Source organism: Xiphophorus hellerii, chromosome 9 (genome assembly GCF_003331165.1).
Source record: "Xiphophorus hellerii strain 12219 chromosome 9, Xiphophorus_hellerii-4.1, whole genome shotgun sequence".
Taxonomy (NCBI): Eukaryota; Metazoa; Chordata; class Actinopteri; order Cyprinodontiformes; family Poeciliidae; genus Xiphophorus; species Xiphophorus hellerii.
Window position 1 is genome coordinate 19468366 of NC_045680.1, and position 25852 is coordinate 19494217.

The window sequence follows — 25852 nt, forward strand, 5'->3', positions numbered from 1 at the left end:
CAATTTTTATATATATATATATATATATGTATATATATATATATATATACAGTATATATATATATATACTGTATATATATATATATATATAAGTTATATACTGCAGCTTTAATGGGTGTTCAGTTTTTCCTCAAACTGTCATTCACATGCTTCCTGTAAAAGAATGAAGGTAAACAAAAGAAGAAAAGCAGATTTATGAATTAATAACAAAACTTTTTCTATCCATACCTTAGTGATGGCGACAGCACATGCTTGTCCCCAAAGCTCTATGAGCTGCTGTTGTCCAAACTTGTAGTCTCTCAGTAGTTCTGTCTCGATAGCTGCTGCATCCCCTTTGCTGAAAGAAAAAAGAAGATAAGGCATGAAGTTTATAACCCCGCTCATAAATACATTTCTACAATACTTGTAATTTGTGTCTGCACAGCCAATAGTAATGTTATTTCCGTGGCCATGGAGGTTTTCTCCAGATTGTTGATTTAGGAGCGCATTTGGGTTCACCCCAACTGGTGACTCTTAGTTGGGGTTTTATCTGTTTTATCTGTCTGTGTTGGAGAGTCAAGTCAGTGAATGTATAGAGGCCTGACCCAGGTGAACCCGAACACCCTGAGTTCCTTCCCTGGAATGATGTCAAGCTGAAGTAGATGATGGAGTAGAGAGAGCAGACTTAATAACATGAGTTGCATATGCATATGCTGTTCAAACACATGTGCATGCATATTCTATGTGTTAGAAGACGAGAGCTTCCAGAAGCTTCTCGAGATTTACTCAATCAGTTCTGAGTGTGAAGACGTTCCTGTGAGAAAACTCGACATCTTCAGTTCGATGTGGTCAGGAAATTCAAGACTGAGCCCTCTGCTTGATCTTTCACAAACGGTTCGTGCTTTATGCACACATATGAAAGCATCTTTAATCTTTATGCATTTGGGATCCACTGAGAACATCTCTCTGACTACACATTTGTTTTACATCCTCAAGCTGGTATTAAGCGTTTCCTGTTCTTGATAAAGCCTGTTGGCATGTAGGATTTCCTGCTAGATAAAGCAGATCAGGCAACGCAGCAGCAGCACAGCACTGCCATCTAATCCTCAGTGTGCAGAACAGGAATGACAAAGACCCTGCCCTCTAATTTTGAGCTTCTGTGAACAGAATGCATATCCCTTCTACTCTACAGACACCTGGTGGCCCTTCTCAGTACTGCCATCTCAAAAACAAACCCCTAATGAAGCGGTCACTTTCAGAAGACAGCGATACCACGGCTTAATATTTTAAAATTTTGGGGGATATCAGATCCTCCTCAGGGGAATTTAACAGGGGCCGCTGCATGGGGGATTAAAGTGACATTACTGAAGCCGTTCATTTTGCCATGGGTGCTCCAAACTAATATGAACAGATGAGATTAGAATCAATGCAGGAAATCAATAATGTGTATCTAATCAGCTCTTACTCAGCAAGCCGCCGCACTAGGCTTCAAACCTTTACCTCTCAGTGGAAGCTGAAAGGAGATCAAGCGCTCTTTGTGTGAGTACCTCTGGATGTGCTGTAAGCGTGTCATATTTCTTTGTGTTACATCAGTTATGTTCAGTTTTGTTACATCATGTTTTCATCAAAGACAGAACACAAGAGCAATAACAGCACATCAGAGGTTTATGTGACGTTAATCCATGCAGTAGATAAAATGGGTTCAAATTATCAAGCATTTAAACATGAAATCAAATTAAGAAAATATCCCAGCAATGCAAATGCAAGACATTAATATTTATTTAAAGGGAATCACAGAATTTAAGCGGGATTCCCTCGTCCCTTTAAAACTCTAATTGCTCAAAAGTAGCCATAAGGAAACATTTTGTAGTCTTAAAATCGGTGCTGATGCTCTCAGAATTTTCAATCAGCTCCACTAGTTTGTAGACAATCTAGGACACAACGATGAAGCAGGTCAATTGTTTTGCTTTTGCTGAAGAGTTAAAGTGAAAAACTAAATTTATGTATTTTCTCTTAGCTCTTATTTCGCACTGCCTTGTCTTAAACTAGCCCTAATCATTAAAAACATTTTTGAAGTTACAAAAGTAAATCCAATAGATTTCTACATGATCATGCCACACCCATGGGTCACTATGGAGATGGTGTTAAATTTTTAAATAAATTAAGAACAGAACTTTAAATGTTACTTCTCCTTTCGTTCAGCAATAACCTTATTTTTGGAAGTCTTCCACAAAAGCCAGATTCAACGGTTGCACGACTAAATGCTGTAGGAAAAATTTGTCAACTGATTTTTTCCAGAGTTGCTAAGGGCTTCTTGTCATGTGAATGACTGAATGTAGTGTGAAATGCCTTGGGGTCCTCTGCACTAGATCAAGTGCTGTACAAGTAAAGGCCATTTAATTTAAATATATCCTCAACTTCATCCATAACCTGTGTACTGTTATCAATGATGTTGTTTGTTCACTAAAGTCTAATAATTATGTGAGACCTTCACCGAGCCACTGGAGATAACGTCTCAAGATAATTTATTGCACTGAGTTGTATTCCTGGTTATCATAGTGAAAGGGAATAATTACATATGCATGCCACAGTTTTTAACTTGTTTTTTTTTTTAAATAACAACAATGCTTTTCTGCAGTAAAGTAAGTTCAGGAATACTTTTGCTAGGCTTTTTGTACATACACCTTTTATTCTCTTTATCTCTATACTGTAGGCTGACAGTGGGAAGACCGTAACCCTCTTTTGGCTCCTTCTGTGTTTGTCTGAGGCAGCAGTGTGTGTGAAGGTCTGTGCGCTTTGTGTGTCAGCACGCCATGTATCCAAGTGGGGCTCCTGGCATTTACCTGTGCCAGTGGAGCGGCAGCAGCTGTCACCCACGGCTCACTTCAGGGATGTTTCCTGAGCCACTGTGACAAGCTGATCTTTGGAAAGTTCACCTCAGTCCACAGGGTTTGCTCCGTTTTGCCGTACGCACTGGCGCCAGCGTGCCCTGCTGATTTTATTAGGCTGCGCAGCTCTGCATCACGGTGAGTTATTTTGGTCCTTATCAGGCCGTACATTCAGAAAGAGTCTAATAAGCAGCTCGGCTTGCTGTGGGATGGGCGAACATCTCAGTTTGGTGCTGCTGGATCATAGAACAAGTACTGCTAGTCGACCCGCAAACTATTGATCGCATACATTATTGACAGAACAAGCTGTTGTAGGTTTGCTGCTCAGGAGCTGCCAGTTTTAGCAGGGAAACAGCACATGTTGTTCAAGACAGATGGCTGCTTTACGCCATGAACTGCATGTCTTTTCAATTAACAGTTCACATTCTGCTAATCCTAACTGGAAACAATTCATTTTTACAGTAGCTTTATTAGAAAGCTGAACACATCTCTTTGAGATTTTGCACCACATTTGCTTCCAAATGGTTGTTCAAAATGAGCCGCAGCATCATCATTGTGCAAATAAGCAAACTGTAGCTAAAGAAATAAATATATATCATTCCCTCATGAGTATTTCCTTCTGTTGCACCTGCAGCCTCAGCCAGTTGCCTCTCTCTGGAGGGAAAGTTAATTTCCCCATGCTGCGCGTGAAGTGCTCCTGTTATGTGTCACCTTCGGTCAATCCCCTCAACTATGATCCCACCTGCCTAATGAGTCTGTTTACCTTACACATGAAATGAGGTAAAATGAAACTTTAATGACCACACTGGGGAATTTAGGCAAGTGTAGCAACAACCGGCTGTGTACGCTGCAAAGATAAATAAAAATGTGATCACATCAAAAAAAAAAAAAAAAAAAAAAAAAGGAGGAGAGGAGAAGCGCTCACAAATGACAGCAACACATGTTTGAAATGATCCCACTGCAGAACAACAATGCAACATAGTAAATCATTATATCACTCTTGCAGTAGATTCAAACAACCACTGCTCACACCACAAAACAAAAAAGAGACAGAAACAGCTTTTAACACTGTACATGGCCTCCACCTGTGAAGCATCCGCATCTGATGAGAGATGAATCCACCTCTGAATGTCAGATGGGGCTTTCATTTTTCTAGGCCTTATTACTGGAAGACCGAAATAGCCTCAATCCACCCCCACTCTCACTCTGACTGATTTCCACTTTTCCAGAGACAGAAATTTTCAGCAAGCACACTTTTTCTCTCTCTCTGTCTCTCTCTCTTTCCTGGCAGAGCTATGTTATTTATCACACTGGCAGATTGTTTTCAGCCGAATGACAAAAACTGACATCCATGGTATTAAGAAAGTGAACACTGTGTTTGACTATGAGAACAGCAAGCTCATGCTGATACATTCTGATGATTTCAGCTGCAAGATCTTAGCTACTAATTGTTATGTCATTTTACAAGACGCTAACATTGTCAGGCAATGTACGCTAATGAACACGGTGGCATATTAGGGCAACATTAAAAAAAATAAAGTCATAATATTACAAGAATAGTCGTAATGTTATGACTCGTCGTGATACTACGACTTTACTCCCACATTATTTTGATCTTAATCTCGTATGACTTTATTCTCGTAATATTATAACTATTCTCTTAATTGTATTTTTTATTTTCTTATCATGGCCCAAATATGCCATCATAACCAAAACATGGCAACAACAATTTGTTCTTAGCCACAAAAATAAAAGATAAAAATGTTAGTTTTTATCTAAAAACAATTATTTTTTTCTCAATCTAGTGCTTTGTAGGCTTGAAATTAATTATTGGAAATTAGTCCCTGCTATTGCCATTCGTAATTAAAATATTCAGTAATTTATAGTCAATATAAATACAGTTGTTCTGTGAAGGACATAAAGCTCAGCAGAAGTTTAAACAAAATCGACTGCCAAGCTGTGAACATCCCACTGAACAAAGAGATGAATCAACCACTCTAAATCTGCTTTGAGATGACCTTTGACCTAATCTGAAGGCCAAGCAAGTAGGGCATTAATCAAAAAAGCAGCCAAAAACGCCCATGATCACTTTGGAGGAGCTGCAGAGGTCCACAGCTGAGGTAGGAGAAACTGTTGCCAAGATAATAATTAACCATGTAATTTAGAATCAATAAACCCGGCATTTATTGAAGAGTAGCAAAACGGAAGATGTTGAAACAAGCTGTTCATGTGACATTGGTCACAGGTTATATGACATACACTGGTGAGATGAAACAAACACGTAGCTTCCTGGGGTCTGCATGCAAAGCACTATTTCACTCCAGCCAGCTCCAGCGGCCGTTTTAACAAATGGCATGGCCATAAAGAAATAAGCTCATCTGCCCTCTGAGAACGTCTCCTCTGCATGTCAGGAAGAGAGAAGCTCAGACCTCAGAGCCCGAAGAGAGGCCTGAGAAACAAGCAGAAAGCGGCAGCAGCAACAGGCCGGAAGCAGCGCATGAACAGACCAGACCAGACCAGACCACCCAAACTGCTATGGCAAGTTTGATATATGTGAAAGATCATGTGTGACGAAGCAACAGCAAAGTTTGAGTTCCTGCTTTCACCACAGACATCGCCACAGTTGAAGCAGAAACTTGCATGTCGCCCTTAAAAAATGTCATCCCCCTTATGATACGTGGTGGTAGCAGCAATAAGCTGTTGGGATTATTTTCTTTAGCAGGAATAAGGAAAATAGTCAGAGTTGATGGGAAGATGGGTGGCGCTAAGTACAGGACAATACTGGAAGAGAAAATGGTTGAAGGCTGCAAAAGACTTGAGGGTTCGCCGCCCAGCCGAGCAATAACCGTGAACACACAGCTGTTGAGCTCCCTAAATCCTAAACATGGGTGAAAACAGATACACAGCCTGCTCTCCCCCTTCTGCTTGTTCTCGAGCACAGCTTTGCTGAAAGGAGAGATGATGCAACACAGTGGAAAGCACACACCTGACCCAACTTATTCTAAACTTGCTTCTGGCATCAAATTGAAAATGGGTTAAAAAGGCTGAGTAAAACAGCAGTGGATGTGTTTTGTGTGGTATTATTGTCCATTTAATCCATTAAAGCAGATATTTTCATGCACTTTACTGAAAGATACAAAACAGTCAGGTTTTTTCTGACTGATTTTAAATCACACTAAATTGTTCCTGTTTTACTGCAGTTATGATGACCAACATTTTCTTTAAATTGATGGCAGAGTAATCAGAATATTTTCACTTTCTTCAAAATCATACGTTCACATACCTGTCCTCAGTATTTGGTAAAATTGCCTTTTTAAAAGTTAAACTCAGATCAGACATTTTTGTTGAAACAGACTTCGTCAAGTGCAGGATTTTTGAGAAACACTTTCAAAGTACAACAATCTTCTCTGGTGTAAATGTCTGAATTAGAATAAATTATAAAACATTTTCACCCTTTAGAAAAAATATAAATAGTTTCAATATTCTTGCTGAGCTAAAAAGAAGAGTCATTTAATTTAAAATCAGCCATTGAGGAAAAACAATATGCATGTTTTTTTTGTTGTTTTTTTACACACAGTGTATGTAAATATCTGGTTCTGTAGCTACAAAATCAAGAAACAACGGAATGAATGGCTTCCGGGTTATTCATTTCACGTTTTGCTTCAAATGTTGAAAGAGGAGTGAGATCCTAAGATCTTTTCAGCTCATCAGCATGCTTTATAAAAGTTAGCATAGAGCTTTTGGTGCTCCTAAATTTACTGCTTGTAATTAACTGAAGTGTGCCCAGATGGGTAAAGCCATGAGTGTGACTGGACCTACTGTGGTGTATGAAAGGGCAGGTAATAATTAGTCAGAGAGGACAGGAGGAATAAAAAGACACAGTTCATCAGTTCCAAAGCTCCTACATGTTTTCTCACTAATTATCCTGTCCACCTCCTGGCCCGCCTATTACTCCACACACCCTAAAGATACCGCAGTCCTTAAAAATAAATGAAGCTCATCATGGAGGAGCATGTTGGTGAAAAAGAAGCACATCTTTTATCTTCATTCATGTCCTCGTTTTACTCTTTTACAAGTCTATACTTTTTTTTATATTTCTCTCTCTACTAATGCATAAAACATGGTCATCATTCAGCACACAGAGTTCATTTAATTGATTAATTTCATTTTATTTATGCTTTTTTATGTAGTTGGTATCAATGGGCTTCTTTTGCTAAAATGCCTCATCTGCACTATGCAGTGTGAAAACTGAGATAGTAAAAAATTATGTTTTATGTATCAGGCCGACGCAAAGTAGTACATAATTTGCAAGTGGGAGAAAACGAAGTCACGGCATTTCAAATTTAACACGATTCTTACAGTTTGGAATGGCATCGTGCGAAGCCTTGCTAATACCTTTGAGAACAGCTGCAAATCTTTTTTGGTTGTGTCTGACTTCTGTTCCTCTGGCCAGCATCCATCTTTACATCAACTCTAACAAGCTTCCCTGTTTAGGACAAGCATGCCCAGAGCACGATGCTGCCCCCACCACGTTTCCCGGTGAGGGTGTGCTGTGCTTAAGGCGTTGTGAACTAACTCAACTTTAAGCTTTTCTACAGTCCTATCCTTTTAAGTGTTTTCCTTGTCTTCGTGGTTTCAGATTTTGAATTGTATAATAAAATTAAAAACAATAAAGCAGTCACATCACTGCTTACGCCTGCATCCATGGTAATTCTAAACTGTAAAATATTGCTTTTCTGATTTTCAATCACAAAGAAAAAGAGGCGAACTAGACTTTGGTGGACTTTTGAGATTCTTAATTCCTTTATAGACATATCTCAGTTATGTACGTGTATTAAGGGGCGTGCCGTGGTGGCGGAGGGGTTAGCGCGACCCACATTCAGGCAAAACGTGGCCTCGACGAGGCCGTCGCGGGTTCGACTCCTGGACCCGACGACGTTTACCGCATGTCTTCCCTCCTCTCCTTCCCCCATTCCTGTCAGCCTACTTTGAAAAAAGGGACACTAGAGCCCACAAAAAGACCCCTTGTGGGGCGATAAAAAAAAAAAAAAAGACATGTACGTGTATTAAGAAAGTGAACACTGTGTTCGCACCAAACGACCTTTTTTTTTTATTCCTTCCTTTTTTATGTCTTTGCTCACCTTCCCTTCACCGCTCCTTCCTTTGATCTCCAATTCTGCCTTATCAGCTTCCCCAGTTTACGCTTTTCCATTTTCTTTCCTTGGATTATCTCCCTCACCAGAGTAGCCCTCCCTCACACTCACCACAAGAAAGATTTGCACATCACCGGAGCGACAGAAAAGAGTAGAATGAGTATCAAGAGTTGACTTTATATCAGATTAAACATGGAGCTTGTAACTGTTTTGTTTTAGACTCTTGTTTTAAATTTGTATAATTTCTACTGATAAATATCGATTTATCAGTAGAAAGTTTTAGGTCCTAATTCTTGTGTCCGGTTTAAGAAAAGCTTGTCCAGTGCTGAAACGCATGTGGTCTCTTTGCTGTAATTATTCTCTAATTAAAACCTGGGCTTTCCCAGGAAGCATGTCAGTAAGTTTGCATCTAATGCAGCATCTGTCGGATCAGGAGACCTTTCATCTTCTCTCCCATCCCCTGGAGAGTGTCTCCAGGAAGACCTGCAGGATCCAGCCAGGAGATGATGTAAACGAGGTGAAGGAGGGAGAGCAACAGAAAGGCAGCGTGACTCAGAATCAAATTACACAAAAAATATTAAAAATGAAGCAGGATGGTTCTCTAGACCGAGAAGCAAATCAGAGTGAAGCTGCTTGTAAAATGAGAAATGAAATATCAGCAGCAAATTGTGTCATTAAACAACAATTAATTATTACAAGGAAAATCATGTTGTTGTTGCAGAGGCATATCTGAAATTAAAAGATATCACCTTACAGAGAGTTATATAGTTTGTGTTTTTTTTTTTTTTTTGATAGGTTGTTGTGTATTTCCATCCGACGTCACACTCTGTGAATGTTAATCACATCGGAGCGAGCCAAAAAACCAAGAGCGCGCACGACTTATAATATGTGCACTTTGATTACGCTCCTTTATGCTGGAAGCATACAGACACATAAAACGTTTCCCCTCCACATAATTGGACGGCTGAGAGGATCAGGTGCCGAAGCCATGGGGATGGCTCATAAACAGCCTCAGCTGGCAGATAGGGAGCTGACCCGGTGCCTCCATATGGTCTCGTTCTAACCGCCCAGCATGAGCACACCGTCATGCTGCTCAGTTCTTATCAAATCAGGATGCCGTGATTTAGTTTGGTCCCGGTCTTCTAGGGGCAATCATTTAGGACTTGGCTTCGTGTCGCGTGTGTATGTGCGGGAAATGCATACAACTGTCTCCAACGCCGTCATCCTTCTAAATCAGGCTTAATCAGTTTATCCGCCTGCGTACAGTTCCTCATATCCGCTACAAGGAGACAGACATTCTTTTGATAGTTCCTATCAGTGGCTCCTCCATTTCGATCTCACAACTCATCTGATCTTCCTGCAGTTCCTGTTAGGAGTCATGCACACTCTCATCACGTTGACAGTGTCTGGTCGAAGTATTTATACCCTTTGGATCTTGTCACCCCAAAACCACAGACACATTTTTATCGGCTTTTATGTGACAGACCAACAGAAAATGGTACTTAAGTTATATTTTATGCTAGTATTAATTCCCAAATCTCTTTCTAAATTCTTTGTTCAACCACATTTTGCTCCATTTTTGGGGAAAGTTGAGCCACATGATGAGTTGAGTGACCCCCTGTTGATAGGAAATGGAAAGAAACATTCATAATGTGACCAAATAGTTAGGAGGTAGCCATTATTTTTTGAAGTCTGCAAAGGGAAGAACCACATTGATAAAGTCGTTAATCCTTTTATTAAAAAAAAAAACATTTTCACTCTTAAAAGTGAATTTAGTCTATCATGAGTTTCATAACAATGGTGTTTAGACCATAATTGGTATTTTTAAATTTGTTTCATATATTTAAAATTTGATTATGAGCGATATGAAGTCAGCAACAAAAGCCAGGGTTGAATTTCTCCCCAATTGTATTCCTGACGTAGTCGTCCTGTTGCTGTTCGTTTGCTAATAGACTCTAATGAACCTCTGTAACTTTCACAGAGCAGCAAGCACTTTCTGGAGTTTTTCTTTCTAATAAAAAAATATATAAATCATTTTTTCTTTTTATTCAAATGTATATTCATGGTATACTTTTTGTTGGTCTGTCATGCAAAAATCATTTATTTGCAAGGAATTGTGTTTATTTAACAAATAGGTGTTAGTAGGCTTCATATCTGTGTTCAGCTCTCAGAGTCGGCTGGAGTGGTCTCATGAGCTAAAAACGTCCGTCAGAGTGAGGTACTTATTCCTCATTTTTAGATGCTATGTGACTGCAGAAGAATAAGGGCTGTTATCTCGATGCACAAAGAGCCTCTCTCATGCACACACACACACACACCCCCACCCACGCACACACATTTTTGAGCAGATGAAGCGAAGCACAACTTGACAATAAGCACAAGGGACATATATAAACTACGGCCCAACCACATGCCCACAGGTCACATCATGCTGTATTACCTCAACGGACATTAATCCTCTCCTTTGTTTAAGCATAATGTATCCATTGAAAACCGTTGCTTCAGCTCTAAACCCAGCTTGCCTCGGTTTGAGGCTGGGGGCCATCAACAACGTAAGCTTTATCTATTGCCACATTCCATTTGCTTCAGATAGGGGAAAGTTGTTTTTTTATCTTCCAGGTAGTGCAAATAGAGAACAGTGACTAAGATGTTATATCAGGTTTATAGTAAAGATATGACAGACTGATGACCTTTCAGACAATAAAATATCAGTGGTAATGTTCTTTTTTTGTGGCGATTGAGCCACACTATTGTACATATTCTCAAGGTATCCATAAATGAGTTCATATCATGCTATCTTGTCTGCATCATATGTCAATTTAGCCCCCCCAAAAAGCAGTAAACTTTCTCTCTGCTTAACAAAGTCCTGGTATCATAGCAACAGAGCTACCAGAATCACATGCAACATATAAAAGGCACACTAATGAAAGGAAAAGGTTGTTGCATACCTGTGGGAATACATTTGCATTTGTTATATTTGTGCTTAACTAGACTTACAAGCTTCACAAAAAAAAAAAAAACAACAAAAACAGGCATTGGAATCCTGAACAATGACCAGAGGAAGGATCTTTCTGTCCTATGGGAAAACAGACCAGGGTTTATGCAAAGATATTATCATATATTGAAATACATTTACATAAACTCATATAGGACAAAAAAGTAAATATTGTTGGGTGTTTTAGGAAAACAACATTTTCTAAGAAATCTTTAAAAGAAGGAAAACAAAGTAGATATTGTCGCCAATACGTACTGCTTCAGACAGGATCCAAGTAAACTAATATTCCTTTATTTTTGTATAAATCAGAACCAGTTTTCACCGCTGTGTCCATCCATTATCTTCCTCTTATTTGAGGTTGAGTTGCGAGGGTAACAACATGCAGGATGAAACCATGTGAATGAGCTCATCCACACGAGCTGAAGGATTCAGAGGCGTTCCCAGCCCAGACAGACTATATTGTCCCTCCATTAAGTATTGGAGGAATATGGTGGTCTTTGTTATGGATAGACCAAAACTTTAAAAACAAAAGAGAAAATCAAAAACGGGCAAAATTACTTGAACCCATTCCTGACATCAGGAACAAACCACTGACTTGTTGCTCTCACCAAAAACTAGTGGCGTAACTTCTGTTCTTTTTCTCTTTCCAATAAAAAAAAACCTAGTGTTTATCTTTAAGTTCATGTTTCATCCCCTTGAAAAGGGTTGGTGGTTGTGCCCATCATGTCACAACAAGAACACCGCAATAGTATTCAGTTATTTTTCTTCTGATAATGCCACTTGCAGTAGCAGCAGTCTAGGCAGTTTTCAGCCCCAGACAGATTGTAGAAGTTGAATACTGTCCTCATGTGGTTTGTGGGCTGAATAAATGGATCTGCATTTGGCCAACCAACAGGACAAAGGTTACTGAAGGAAATAATAAAGCACCATTCCACAAATGCAATGAAACAACGAGCAACTAAAAACCCATTCTATTAATCAAGAGACACCATAGGGCGCAGTAAAGTATGAGAGACTGAAAGTGAATAAAAATTAGATTTTTACATAGAGAGATCAGGAAAATGAAATAAACAAACAAGTTGAAAAAGCAGGAAATAACAGAGGAGGAGAAATAGCCACCGCGTAATTAGAGCAGTTGCTGCTGGCAGCAGCGGGACACAAAGAAACAAGTCAACCTAATAAAACCCTGCCACAAAGAGGACAATCTAACGACATCTCTCCCTGTTGTATACGGCCAAATAAACCCTTTTCTCCCAAGGCTGCAAATTAAGACTGTGGGAAAGGATGGAACAAGTGACACCAACTAAAAAGGGAGCATCCACTGTTTGCTGTATTTCAGGCCAGCCTTTTACCCCATCAGGCCTCTGTCTGCACACTTATTTGGCTGCAGATGTCACGGTTGGTTAGCAACGGGACGACACTAACAGCAAACGGATGAACTCTTTCGGCGGAAGAAACAGGAAGACGAAAACAGAAGGAGGGGATTTAGAGAGTGCATTTGAATATTTTATTCAACATGGAGCCTTGGCGAAAATTCAAACTGGGAGACTCGACCAGCTTCACCACATCATCTAATCACTACGCCCGACTGCAGCCAATCCGGACCGGAGCTTCACGCCGCTCCAGCCAATCGTCGTCCAAAGACACCTTCAAAAGTCCGAGCTACCCTGGGGTCTTCCTGCTCGTCAGCCGTGCTTCGACCCACCTCCTCCCCTTCTCCACCTTCACCATGAGGGTCGTCCTCCAGGATCCCTTGTGCCCTTCCTCTCCAAGCTCCGCTTCACCACCAGTTTCGGTCCCGGGGGAAGACTATCCCGAGCTTGCCGAGCAGACCGCCTGCTGCTCACGGCGATCCTCGGCTCACGGTCTTCTGCCGGGTCCGAGCGCCAAAGAAATTGTACCATTAAATCTTTTTAACTGCTATTTTCTTCTCTGTGTGAGTCTCTCCAGATTGAAATGTGTGTATGCAACAGACAATAAGATTACATTCTGCTGTTTGTCAATCCTTAGAAGATTTTCTGAGGAATCTGCTGATTGCAAAAATACATAATCCTGTGTTTATAGAATTGCTGTAAGCAAAGAATCATGTGATTTACTTCTAACATTCAATATTCTGATGATCAGGCAAAAGGTTTGCCTTCTGGATCAGTTTTTTTTAAGGATTTCATTCTCCTTATTTACAAGAGATGGAAACACTCCACCTTATTATTACTCCATACATGTGTTTTACTAATTGTGATCAGTTCTAGCGTCACAATGGGACTCAGTTTACAAAGATAATCTTCTTTCAGTTGAATTTTCTTTCAATCAAAGCTTTCTGTTAATGTACTAAATGAGACCTCCTGCGGCCTCAGGTCTTCCAGGAAATGCAGTTCCTCGCAAATATAATCCGACCCCTTGAGCTTTTTCTCATTGTGTCACAAGCACCACCACAAACTGCATCGGGGTGACAGACAAATGCAGAAAGAAAAATAATTGGTACCTTTCTATTTTTTATCAATAAATAAATGGCACACATTGTATGCAGAGCCATACAATATTCTGTAAAATCACATATTGTTCCAATTATAGATGCAAATCCTTTGGACTATTTCTCTACCTACTTTGCAGATGCTAATATTTCAGCTCATTGATTAGCTCAAACTTAATCAGCTGGAATGGAAAGTGTCTGAAGACATCGGTTTTTAAGGCAAAGAAATTTCATTTGTGTAGCACATTTTCAGAAACAAGGCTAGCCAAAGTGCTTTATATGATTAGATAGCCCTGTCAGAGATTCTCAACTGGACTAAGGACTGAACTTTGACTAGGCCACTCTGATACATAAATAATATAGAGTGGGGGGAGAACCTCTTTCCCTAGTCCAAGTCTTTTGGATCCTCTAACAGGTTTTCATCTTCTCATGGGCTTTATTAATGTTCATTAATTTGGTGAATGCGGAAGACAACTGCTGGATTTCATTTAGGGACATCAAAATAAAGATGATTACAAACAGAAATCCAGGCAAAACTTTGTAACAAATTTGAAAATCATGGAGGATTGTCATTCCACTTATGCTGGTCTGTCACATAAAATATCCCCAAAAATAAATAGCCATTTGTGGTTGTATTGTGGCAAAATATATATATATATTTAAAGTTCTAAATAATTTTCAACATACAAAAAGATATGTAGTTTTTTCAATTAAAAAAATATTTTTGTGTCAAGGTCAAACATTTCTAAACCTTTGCTTTCAGGAAAGTATGTCCTAATTTATACTAAATACAGTGTGTGTGTGATTGAAATCAGCTGACACAATTAATTTTATTGTGTACGCTGTATAATACCAAACATCAAGTTTTTGCAATCTACTGAACCAGAAGCAAACTGATAAGTTTTTTGTAGACAAACACAATGAAAAATGTTTGTTCTCAACCAAAAAAAAAATGAAGCAGAGTCTAATAATCTTCAAAAAGCCTTTTGAAAGCTTTCAAATAGCATGACTACTTCTTTCTCTTGTACTAAGATTTTAAAATTCACTTGGAAAGATCCGAAGTAAACCACATGATAGCGTTCTTTATCTGTATTTCAAATATAACCTGAAGATCGGAATCAGCAGCAGAGAGGAAATGATCCAGTTGACTGGGGAGACCTCAGTGTGACTGGTAGACATTAACTTTGAACAGATACGTATTTATTACGTCTCTTTTTTTTTTCTTTTAGATTAGACATCTGTGTTGAAGTCTACAATCTCCATTTAAGTTGACATCTAGTGCAAAATTAGAAATCTGGGAGGTGAAAACAGGCCGTGATTACTGTAACTGTTGCGTCTCACTCTTTTAGTGTCTTATCTCGCAGCTAGTTTCTCCCTCGGCAGGGGAGAAGAGCAGATTATCCCATCAAATTACACACACATTAAAGGCCACTTGTGTCTGTGTCAGACAGTAAACAGAGGCATGCCAGCGTTTTATTAGAATTTACTCACATGAAAATATGCTGGGGTTGGGCTCATTTATTTATTTCATTTACTGAACTTCAGTTATTAGCAAGCCCGTCCTCTACTGTTTTATTTTTTCATGTAAGAAGTATTTTGATTTTGCCACATCCAGATAACCAGCACGGTTCCATGTTATTACATCATTAAAATGTCTCCTCCTGTCATCTGGTTTACTCTGAGTTTCTGGATGATCACGGTTCTGGGAGACATTTTTAGCTACACAAACAGAATTATTTATCTCTGTATAATGAAATTCCTGGTTTTATTTGCTGTCAACATGATTTAGTCTGATAAAGACAGTATTAACTATTTTTATTAGTCCTGAGCAGGCTCCCATATATCCTGGAGGCAATGAAATGAGACAATAATTGGTTATTGGCTAACCAAGTTGTTTTAAAAGAGTTGACTAGTAACTGACACGACTCAAAATAAAACAGTGCAGAAGCCTTCACCAATTTTATATCGTTTATGAGGCAACATTTTATATGCCGTATGATTTAAACATGGTGCTTTTAACATTTTCATTGGTTATCAGTTTCCACCTTAAGCTACCTATCAAAACATTTCTCTGATCAAAGTGTTTGTGCTAAATATTGCTGCCAGAGTCTCCTTGCAAACACATCAAACTATAGTTTTAGTCAGTTTAGCACTGGAACCAGTTTGTTGGAAGATGCCATCTTGTTAGCTTTCTTCTGCCTTGGTATTGTTTTGATGTACCAACCCTGAAACCTGGAGATCTGGCCTATCGGTTTGTCACATTAACTGTAATAACATGTTCATCCCAAGTATTCGTGGGCGTTAGGGACCAGAGCCGCTATATACTTGAGAGCCCGTATAAAATTCTTACAGCTGCCTATTTTAATAGTTTAATAGTTCGTTTTACACAGTGGCATGATCACAGCAGCTAATATCTAGTCTTTATTATCTGCACTCATCGAGGAACAGCCAATCAGCACCAAGGAAACTTGATACCGCTCCTGAATTGGCTGCTTTGTAAACACCAAACCATACCTTTGTGTATTTCAGCTTTCAAAGTTGCATCTTCTTTGGAATATTTCAGGTATGCTCTAAGAAAATGTTCTTTTCTGCGAATAATTTGGAATCAAGTTCCACAGAAATATCAACAAGTCAGAGTCCACGAATGCAGAATTATGAATATGCAGAGGTCCACTTTATCCACATAAACACAAACACATCTGAAAATGCAGGTACAGAGGAGGAATGAATGGCTTAGTGTTTCTGAGGGCGACAAAGAGGACATAAACTTGGCAGCTATTTTTAATTCTCTGCTTTTTGTTTTATTTTATTTTAAATAACTGTCCCCATTTGCATACTTTGAAAGCCCAGCAGAAAAATTCCAGGCCTCGGCTAAGTTCAGCTTTTGGTCGGAATACAAAAGAATAATCTCCCTCCTGCCTGCGCGTTTTACAGTTCCAGTTTGCAGCTCTTGCCGGCAAACGCCAAGAAGAGAGAATCCCCAGGCAAATCACGGGGAAGACATAAAAGAGCAGGAGTTTTCTCCCACTGAAAACTCTCCCGCGCTTCCTTTGAACTCTCCTCACATAAATTCTTGCTTTTCTTCCCACCTGATCGTCCAGAATGAACATTCTTGTACCATGCGTGTATGAATTCGCGAGTCATTTGCTATTACGGTGCAAACTATGGAGACTGTTTCACGAGGAAAAGACCAGTGAATCAGCTGCTGGGTATTAGAGAACGTGAGAAAGATAAGAAATCCTCAAACGCACTCGCAGCAATGTTTTGTTTCAGACGTAGCTGCTTCTTCACACAAGTGCGCTACACACACACGCACGCCCACACACAAAGTGAAGGCTGTTCATAATTAATGAGCCCAGCAGCAGGGAGAAGCATGAGAGGGACCAAAGAACCATCGCATTTCAACTGGCATTCGGCCGACCTTTCACAGCTTCACCCGGCGTGTCTTTGTGAGCGTGCGCGTAGACGCGAGTGTGAGGGTGGGTGTGTGTGTTTACGATGCCTCGGCGGCAGGTGGTGGAGGGAAATGTGTGCGAAGAACAGGAGCCGATGGCAGAGACGATTATGAGAGGATTCTTCTGTGGAGCTTTGATGAAGAACAGGAATGGTGATGATGAGGGTTGCATCCAATAAGAGCATGTGTCAACTTCACCTCAGATAAAGAGGCTGGAAAAAAGTTGGAGATTTAGGAGTCGGTTGTGCAAATGTGAAACACACGAGCATTGTCTGTTGTGAGGATTTTTTTTATTTTATTTCATTACATTAATGTCTAAGAATAAGTTTACACACGCTCCTTGGTGACATTAAGTCATATTAGTTTGAGGTTTTATTGATTAACTGAATTGTTAATCAATTGGGGCTGATAATGCAACATACAATACAATCTCTGTGAGTGTTAAAAACAAAAACGTGGACGCACTCTTTCAATTTATTGTGAATTTTCTCCAATTCTCACATGGTCAAAAATACGCACACACACTTAAATAATATTTGGATAAATATCACTTAAAGTTCTTCAGATAAACAAAATGGAATGGCCACCGAAAGCCACGTGTTGGAAATGTATGGACTGTGCTTAAAAACAGGATCTGTGAAAGTAAATCAGTACGTTTATACAAACTCCCACCCTTTTTTCTATGAGCAGTCATTAAATATTCAGTCAGGATTATTGACTGAATATGCCAGAAGCTAGCTGTTCCCTTCAAAATGTGTGAAGTGCAACTTCCTTATGGATTTTTATCCAACTACTAGATATGTATGTTTGCTCCTTTGTGCTTTTTAAATTCAAGCTTGTTCACATATTTTTAAGAATCTCTTAAGGCTTTCCAGAATATAATATTTTCAGCCCATAAAAATAATGACTCGACAGCAACGTTAAGGAGCTCCAAGTTAATAATTTCAGATAAGTGTATGCAAACTTTTAACCAGAACAATACACTAAGTACCAGTAAATTCAGTTTCCGAAGTCAATGCACTAGTTGTATGTTAACACATGCAGCTGTAACCTCCAGCAACTAGCGCTTTTGCACTGACGTTCCTGTCTGCATAATGTAAACACATGCTGCATTTTCCCCATACATTAGCAATAGAATGCCACACAAGCTGTGCAGCCTGAGGAGCCCAGCAGGGTGGTGGCCCATTTCTAGAAGCAGCCTGGGCAACCATTATTCTGGACATCTTACACATGGAGTTGCTATTCTCTGCTATAAGGAAATAAAATACAGCTCCACACTTGAGTTGCAAGCTGAGGAGATGTGGAGGTGTGAAGGAGGAGCCATCAAGCAAAGCCAGCGTCTGTCACTGCTGCCTACACAAACATCGTCAGCCCAGTTTTTCTTCCTCTGATTTGTAACCGTGCAGCCTGTTGGCGGCCGTCTCTATTCAAAGGTTAACGTTCGTGTTTGCGCAAACCTACAAGTCTGACTTTTACATTGAATTGTTCGATAAAGCTGTCAGCAACGTTAGTCAGGGAAGATGTATCGCCTCCATTTAATGTCTTAATTAAAAGGAGCAGCAATACGCAGCGTCAACAGAGCCCTTATCTCCCTTCCGGTAGCTACTGCGGGTCAAGACAATTACCCAATGTCTCAGCTTCGGCCTTAAAAGCAATACTTCTTGCAGTCATGTGTGTAACCAATTACAAGAACATTATTCAATCTCCTCAAGGCTGACTAATCTCATTACCTTGAAACTGAGTAATGGGGGAAATCACTTGACAGTACTCTGCTGCTAGCGCTGCTAAAGGACCTCTTTTCTCTCCACTAGCACCTCTCATTGCCATCCTTACCTACAGTCTTACATTTACTAATTTGACCTATCTTTAATTGTTAATTCCTTGTCTTTTCATATATTTTGGAAAACATTGCTTAAAAAAAACTATTCAAAATTGTTTCTAACATAGAGCTGCTAATGATGATCTCACACCGTAATGTCACTCAGTGATATTTCAGGCAAACGAACCCTGACCAGACCACTGAGAAGATTAATAATTACAGCAAATACAGTAAATATACTTTGCTAAGTATCTACTTAAATAATAACTATATACACAAAGACATATTAGCATTGTAGGTCTCAAAGTTTCGAGTATATTCCCTCATGTTGGTCTCATGACAGCATTGTTCCTGATAACTTTTTAGAAATACTATTATTTTGGGAGGCAGAATTAAGGTTTAGTCCTTTAGTTTCCTGATGTTGCGCGATCAACAAAACGTTTCCCTGGTGACAGGATGTGTCGAGTCTGTCCACCCCACTACTTATTAGTCTACTGACATATGACAAACAGTGCTTGGACTTTATTTCTTGAAGCGAGACAAGCTTTTTTCTGATATGAAGAGGTGTTGCCTTTAATCAGGGAGGAGCTGTCAGGGTGACAATGGCACACAGTATGTATAATGGGATATGCGACGTTGGCAGGCTTAATGTGGACCTATCAACATAATTGCTGTTTTATTTTGACTTAAAAAAAACTATTTTTATTTCTCAGAATATCCAAAGATGACTTAGCAAAAAAGAAGAAGGTGATAAGAGAAAGAAGATACTTTGTTGTTGGAGTTATGACGAATGGTAAGAATTAAACGGAGTCCAGGTTAATGTGTTTGACCAAAATGAACAAAAAAGAAAAAATGTGTAAGATATTATGTAGGGACATTACTCCTTATGTTAGTTTTTCCGACAAGAGTTGGATATTAAACATAAGACCCATTCATGAGTAGAGTTCACATTACTGAGAGCTTTGAAATGAGTGATGTTATTTTTCAAGAGGTGACACTGAAGGGTTTATTGCTGGCGATTTATTTTTTTATGTATTCATTTATTTATTTTTTTGCTATAGAAAAGACACGCAGAGCAGCTTCAGCTTTTACAAAAAATTTTAAGAAATAATTGCGATGTTTTTAAATTTACATGACTGAACATTTTGTTGGCTAATGGGTTTAAACAAAAACTGCAGTTCATTGAGGTGAACTAACTCCATTATGACCTAATTTATATTTTGTCAACCTGAATTTAATAGGATTTTATGAATGTAACATGACTGCTAATTAGCGGTTATAAAATACAGTTTAAAGAGTCAGTGTCATGACTTGATACAAACTTTTTTACATCTCAGTTCATTTCTGTGTTTGTTATTTTTGTTTATATCATTCTACGTCATTGTTTTGTGTTTAGATCATGAGGTTCTGTTTGTGCATTTACGTTTTTCACTGTTAGTGCTAGTCTTGTGATTCCCTTGTGTTTTAAGTGAGATCCCTCTGTGTTCACGAGGTCAATTACTTTCCTTTCCCACAATTCCCCTGCTCAGCTCTCTTCTCTCAGCTCTTTCACTTTCTTCTAATTATGCTCCCTAGATCTAATGTAGTTCTCCACTCTTGCTCCAGTATATACTGTATATATAAGCTCCCTGGGTTTCGTTACTCATTGCTGGTTCCTTCCTTTACATTGCTCGTGCTCCATGTCCTGTTTCTCCTCATGCTCACCTCTATGTTTTTATTTTGTTTTACCACTAAACCTTCACTTTTGCTGATCTCTAGTCCATATCTGCGTTTTGGTCCTACTGTAAACAAAACATGACATTTGTGTTCATATGTTGCCTTGCTCGCTTATATGCATACAGTTTCAGCTTAGATCAGGGATTTTTGATAGCCACTTTACCGTCATTAAACCAACTTTTAACCAATCTTGCCATTATACTTAGGGTCACAGTCCACTTGGAAGAAACATTTTTTAAAGCTTTGGCTTCTTGGCTGGCATCTTGAGATATTGCTACATTCAAATGTAAGGATGGTCAATGTGAAACTGCTGTGATGCTGAAATCCCATTTCATCTCATAATCTTGGTAGACTCCAGGGTTTTTATATGCGTCGGCTACAGCGAGGTGACAGATGCAAAAGATAGAAAAGCTTGAGTCCCTTCCCTTATGTCCAGCTCTTTGTCACCCCAGCAATTATCATAAAACTCATATAGTGCAATTGCAGAAATCTGATTGCAGAAAAATTGGATTCAGATGCGTTGGAGCTCATAAAAACCTAACAGACAGCGGGAATGATAAAACAAGCAGCGAGGGAGCAAAACCAGCTGCTTGGTTATATCCTTTTTTGTTTTTCTCATTTTCTCTCACCTCTCTTGGGTTTCAGTCTTCCATTTCTGTGTGAACATTTACCTGAATGCTTGCTTGTCCTTCTGCCTGGCTGTCTGCTTCTTCTCAACACTACAATGTTAACGTACTGTCTCTCAGTTGTCCATCAAAACAGGCATGTGGAGGGAACGGCTCTGCACCTCTGGCTTGATTGCTATCGAGAGGATGCGCACGTGTTGCTAGGCAAAGAAGAAGGCAGAGCCTCCACATCGCTAGGGATGATTATAGATGCCTTCTGACAATAGAAAAATGTTAATAATTTCTCAGAGAATGAACGGGAAGAATGTGCATGTAATGCTTTTCACAGCTACTTATGCACCCTAATCAACACACAGGCAACAGCGATGCTAATTAAGTTTGTTTCATTCTTACATTCCAGCATTGTGTTCTCTTGACTAAAATAACTTTAATTTCCATGAATGCACAAGGATCATTTAGTAAACAAAAGCAGAGGGCAATCCATAAGACAAGTCATTTACATAATCAGAATCCTGTCACAGCATTCCTCGGATGAGAAACAAAGCAGAGTCACAATCAGGACTTAGCAGAGCGAAGCAGTGGAATCTAATTACTGGGAATTGGGAAAGCCTTCAGCTGGGAGCAGTGGCGTGGGCCCTGCAATGCTCACAAACATTTGGATTAAAGCAAAATGAGCCTGAACACACAAACAAATGCATGATAATGATCTTTTAATAAACTCATGAGGGCAAAAAGAGATGTGTGGAAGAAGACATCCATCTGCAAAAAGGAATTATTGTCAGCCATTTGTTCTGCTCTTTTCTGCTAAATGTGTTTCGCTCATTAGAAAAAAAAAGTGTTGGGGCACAAAATCCAAAGATTTGTCCATAAGCTGCATGTCACCAAATATCTCCGACAAACATATCATCACAGCTCATATTAATGCAAGCATCTTGCTTCAAGGTGTATCTGTGGCTTCGATTACAACAGACAAAGGGGAGAAAACAAATATTTGAGTGATGCATGAAAGTGAAATTGGTAAAAAATACACAAATCAACTTCCCTCCAGAGTCTATTAGCAGCTTTCTGCTTCTTGTTCATTCTTTACTTCTATCCTCTACATGGAGATTTACCCACTCCTTACTTCTTATATCCTCTTTATTTAAATCTTTCTTTCTGTCTCTGCAGTTTTGTTTTTCCCCAACAGAGGCAACATATGATGAGTTACTAGTAGGCATCGCTCCCATTCTGTCACCATGAGAACATTTCTCTTTCTGCGTTATCCTGAGCAGCTATGACCGCTGTAAGCAAACTTTCAGAAGAGTTCAGAGGACAAATTATTATAAAGGGTGGACTTACATAAAAATTACACTAAATTAGGAAAACCTGCTATTTGAGAGGAAGTTGTACTATGATATAAGCAACGGCTTAACTGGCTCAAAACAACAATAATCAAGTTACTTATTTTAACAACCACCTGATCATGTTAGGCAGAGAGTTAATCGACCCATATCAATGCCTATAAACGTTCAAGTAGTCGGTAGCTAAATGTATTCAAAATATGGGTTGGCTTGTCCTTCCGTTGGAGCTCGTTCAACCATTTAGAGTTGAGTTTATATTCATCAGTATAGAGAGAGAGTATGTGTTGCACCCTTAAAAAGAACTAAAAAAACTCAAAGGTCTTCGCTTTTGTTCAACTTTACTAAACAAAATCCACGGTTCGAGCATACAGCATGTGTAGTTTTCTCTCTTTTCGTATATATCCACAGGTCATGAACTTTTAACTCCCATCATGCATTGTGTCCTTCTTAAAGGGGTATTATCATGACAGAAATCTATGAAATAAAAAAATAATAAAGTAGTTTGAGCACATATTTAGTCATAAACCAAATGAATTGTTCTAACTAAATACTAAATCAAATGAATGCTTGCCCAATAAGATAATTATACCTATTAATTTAACATTATCACGCTCTTAACATATTTCCAGGACTCTACATATGCATTACATACAGTATGTTGACATTAAAGACTGACAAATTCTTTAATTTTGTGTGTAAACACACAAAACTGACGGAAAAGTATACTTTCTGTACTGGCAATCTCAAACTGAACTCTATGTTCAAAACAGCCTAAATTATTCCTGGCAATATAAGCATCAGTTTTCTAACAGTAGGGTGTTAGTAGTGGTGTATTCTAGGTGCGTTATTTCTGGAATTGTAGTTACACAATCGTAACTTGTATCATATGGCTTAAATAACATCCTTTATGATCTTGACTTCCGTATTTCATAAAATTGCAAGTCTAGTATTTCTCGTTGTGCATTACAGTTTGGTCCACTGTGGGGTTGTATAAGCTCACAGAGTACTGAACTGTACGCTCTCTCATAAGGTGATAATGTGCTTCAAGGGGGTTAAGTACTCCCAGTTTCAAAAGGCAGAAGCTGCAGAGAAGGAGGAGGGCCAGAGTTAAGTGGCTCACTTGATGTCCACGCAAGTAGGTTGCTTTGAATACATCAGGTGTGAATTGATGATTTAAACCAAAGATGGTCAATTCTGGTCCTCTGGGATCCAGTATCCAGCTGATTTTGTCCCTGATTAAGCAGCCCTCACATTATATTTGAATTCTCTCCATAGGGTGACAACAGGTCCTGCAAGAATCCAATAATGTACCATTTGTGTAAATCAAAACATGCAGAACTCTTATTTTTACTGTATCTTTGTGCATTTTTCTATGAGATAAAATGCAAAAAATTACTTTCAGTTTGTGGTTGTAATGTAGCAAAATGTGAAAACGTTCAATAGGAGTATATACTTTTATAAAGTACTGTAGTTCCTTAAAACTAAGAAAAGGGAAAAGGAAATCATCTTAAACTAATTTGACCTCAAAATGAACCTTCTGTGTAATTAAAACAAGGACCTCTCGTGTGTGTCAGCTCCCTCAGGCTCTTCAGGAGACAGGATAAAAGGAGAACATCTTTTTTTAACCTTCCGCCACGAGAGTACTGTGGGTTCATCTGTTACTGTGGTAACTGACCCAGAGTTTACCATATTAACCCTGGTTACATCCCCAGCATCATTTCTAGCAACATATCTATGACAGCTTCCCACAGCTTGTCTTGCAGTCATGGACAGATAATATAAGGTATATATTGAAGAATAGAAAGGAAATACGCATTACATAACAAACATGGAGTCATAATGATGAGTTGGGCATTGTGGCTTTTCAATCTGATCGGAACTGGAAGGATCTGCCTTCTTCAGGTGAGAAAAACAAACAGGCAGCAAGAAAGCGTTGCCAGGGAAAATGTACAATGCACGGTTACCGTAGGGAGGGTATTGTGTTGCTAGGGAAACATGCATGTGGTCATGGAACCGAAGAGGACCAATTAGGATGGGGGAATCAGGTGAAGAAGAAATGAGAAGGAACCAAACGGGGCTGGGGTGACGCTCAGACAGCATCACCTTGAAGAACCGCTGTTAGCCATGTACATCTTTGCTTTCCACGCAGTCCGGTGGAGAGGGAGGAACATGCTGAAGCTCCCCTGGCCAAGTAGCTTGAGTTTGATGTTCAACCTGTTGTCTGAAAAAGAACACCACCTAATGCAGACGTGGCAAACCTGTAGTAAGGGGTCCCACACAGAACCCTAAAGTCCATTCTCTGGCAAGAATCATAAGACTGAGTAAGATTACAAATTTACTTTTGTGTATTATAAGCCTTCTTGTATTTTGTAATAGAACTGTTTGGCTAATTAAAGCAATCTCAAACTGAACTCTATGTTCAAAACAGCATAAATTATTCCTGGCAATATAATCATCAGTTTTCTAACAGTAGGTAAAAGTAGTGGTGTATTCTAGATGCGTTATTTCTGGAATTGTAGTTACACAATTAGCCTGTTTGGCTAATTAAAGCCAAACAGTTCTATGATATGGATCTGTGGGGTTGGCTCTGTGACATTCTTATTAATAGTTGTCTTACCAGCAGCTGATGTCATATTGCTGGAAACGGTGGCAGAATTACAGCGAGTCCATGGAGGTCCACTTAGACATTCAGGATGGCTTACATACACACCATATTTGCAAGTACTAACAGACTTTAGATTTACTAGAGATTTTAAGTTTATTGCTGTTTTCTCATCTGAACAACGTTCATGTTAATGCATGAAATTGCTATGTCCATCCGCTTCATCAGCAATGATTTCTAATATTAGTCCACCAACAGGGGGGTAAATATTTTCATGTTGGGTTCTCAATCATAAAGATAAAAGGATGGTACGTTTCAGTGCTTTTCCTGGTATTGTAGTTTTTTTTTAGAAATGATCCCAATGCATGGACACAGGCAGCAGTAGGTAAACTCAATTATACAACGCAAATCTCTGATGATTTCCTAGATGATCACATTACCTGGAATACGAAGACGTACTAAAGAGGATGTGTTGATTAGACTGCCTGCAAAGTGTTTAGACAGCACAGAGCGAGCCCGGGAGTTTTGTGACAACTCTTGTTGAAACAGAACAGTATCACCATCTATTTCTCTTCCAGAAAATGCAGTCTACCCTTCATAAGCTTTTGTTTTCACTCTATCATGTCTGTCACTTCCATAGCAGACCTGTGACATAATCTTCACAGTGATTATGTCTTAATATATCCTTGGCAAATGCAAAAGCTAACTGAAAATGTAGTAAGACTTACCTCGCTTTTAATATGTGGAGGTATTTAACTTGCTTTCCAGAAATCAATCAGTGGGATTTTCTTTCAGCACTTCTATGCGTAC

General features: G+C 39.1%; 1 protein-coding gene across 1 annotated transcript in view; it reads right to left on the reverse strand.

Moving 5' to 3' along the window:
* The window catches only part of yjefn3 (YjeF N-terminal domain containing 3), a 54704-nt gene that overhangs the window by 15257 nt on the left and 13595 nt on the right, over window positions 1-25852 (reverse strand). The window contains exon 2 of the mRNA XM_032572950.1: window positions 229-337. Coding sequence (XP_032428841.1) covers window positions 229-337 — 109 coding nt within the window. The remainder of the gene's footprint in view (window positions 1-228; window positions 338-25852) is intronic.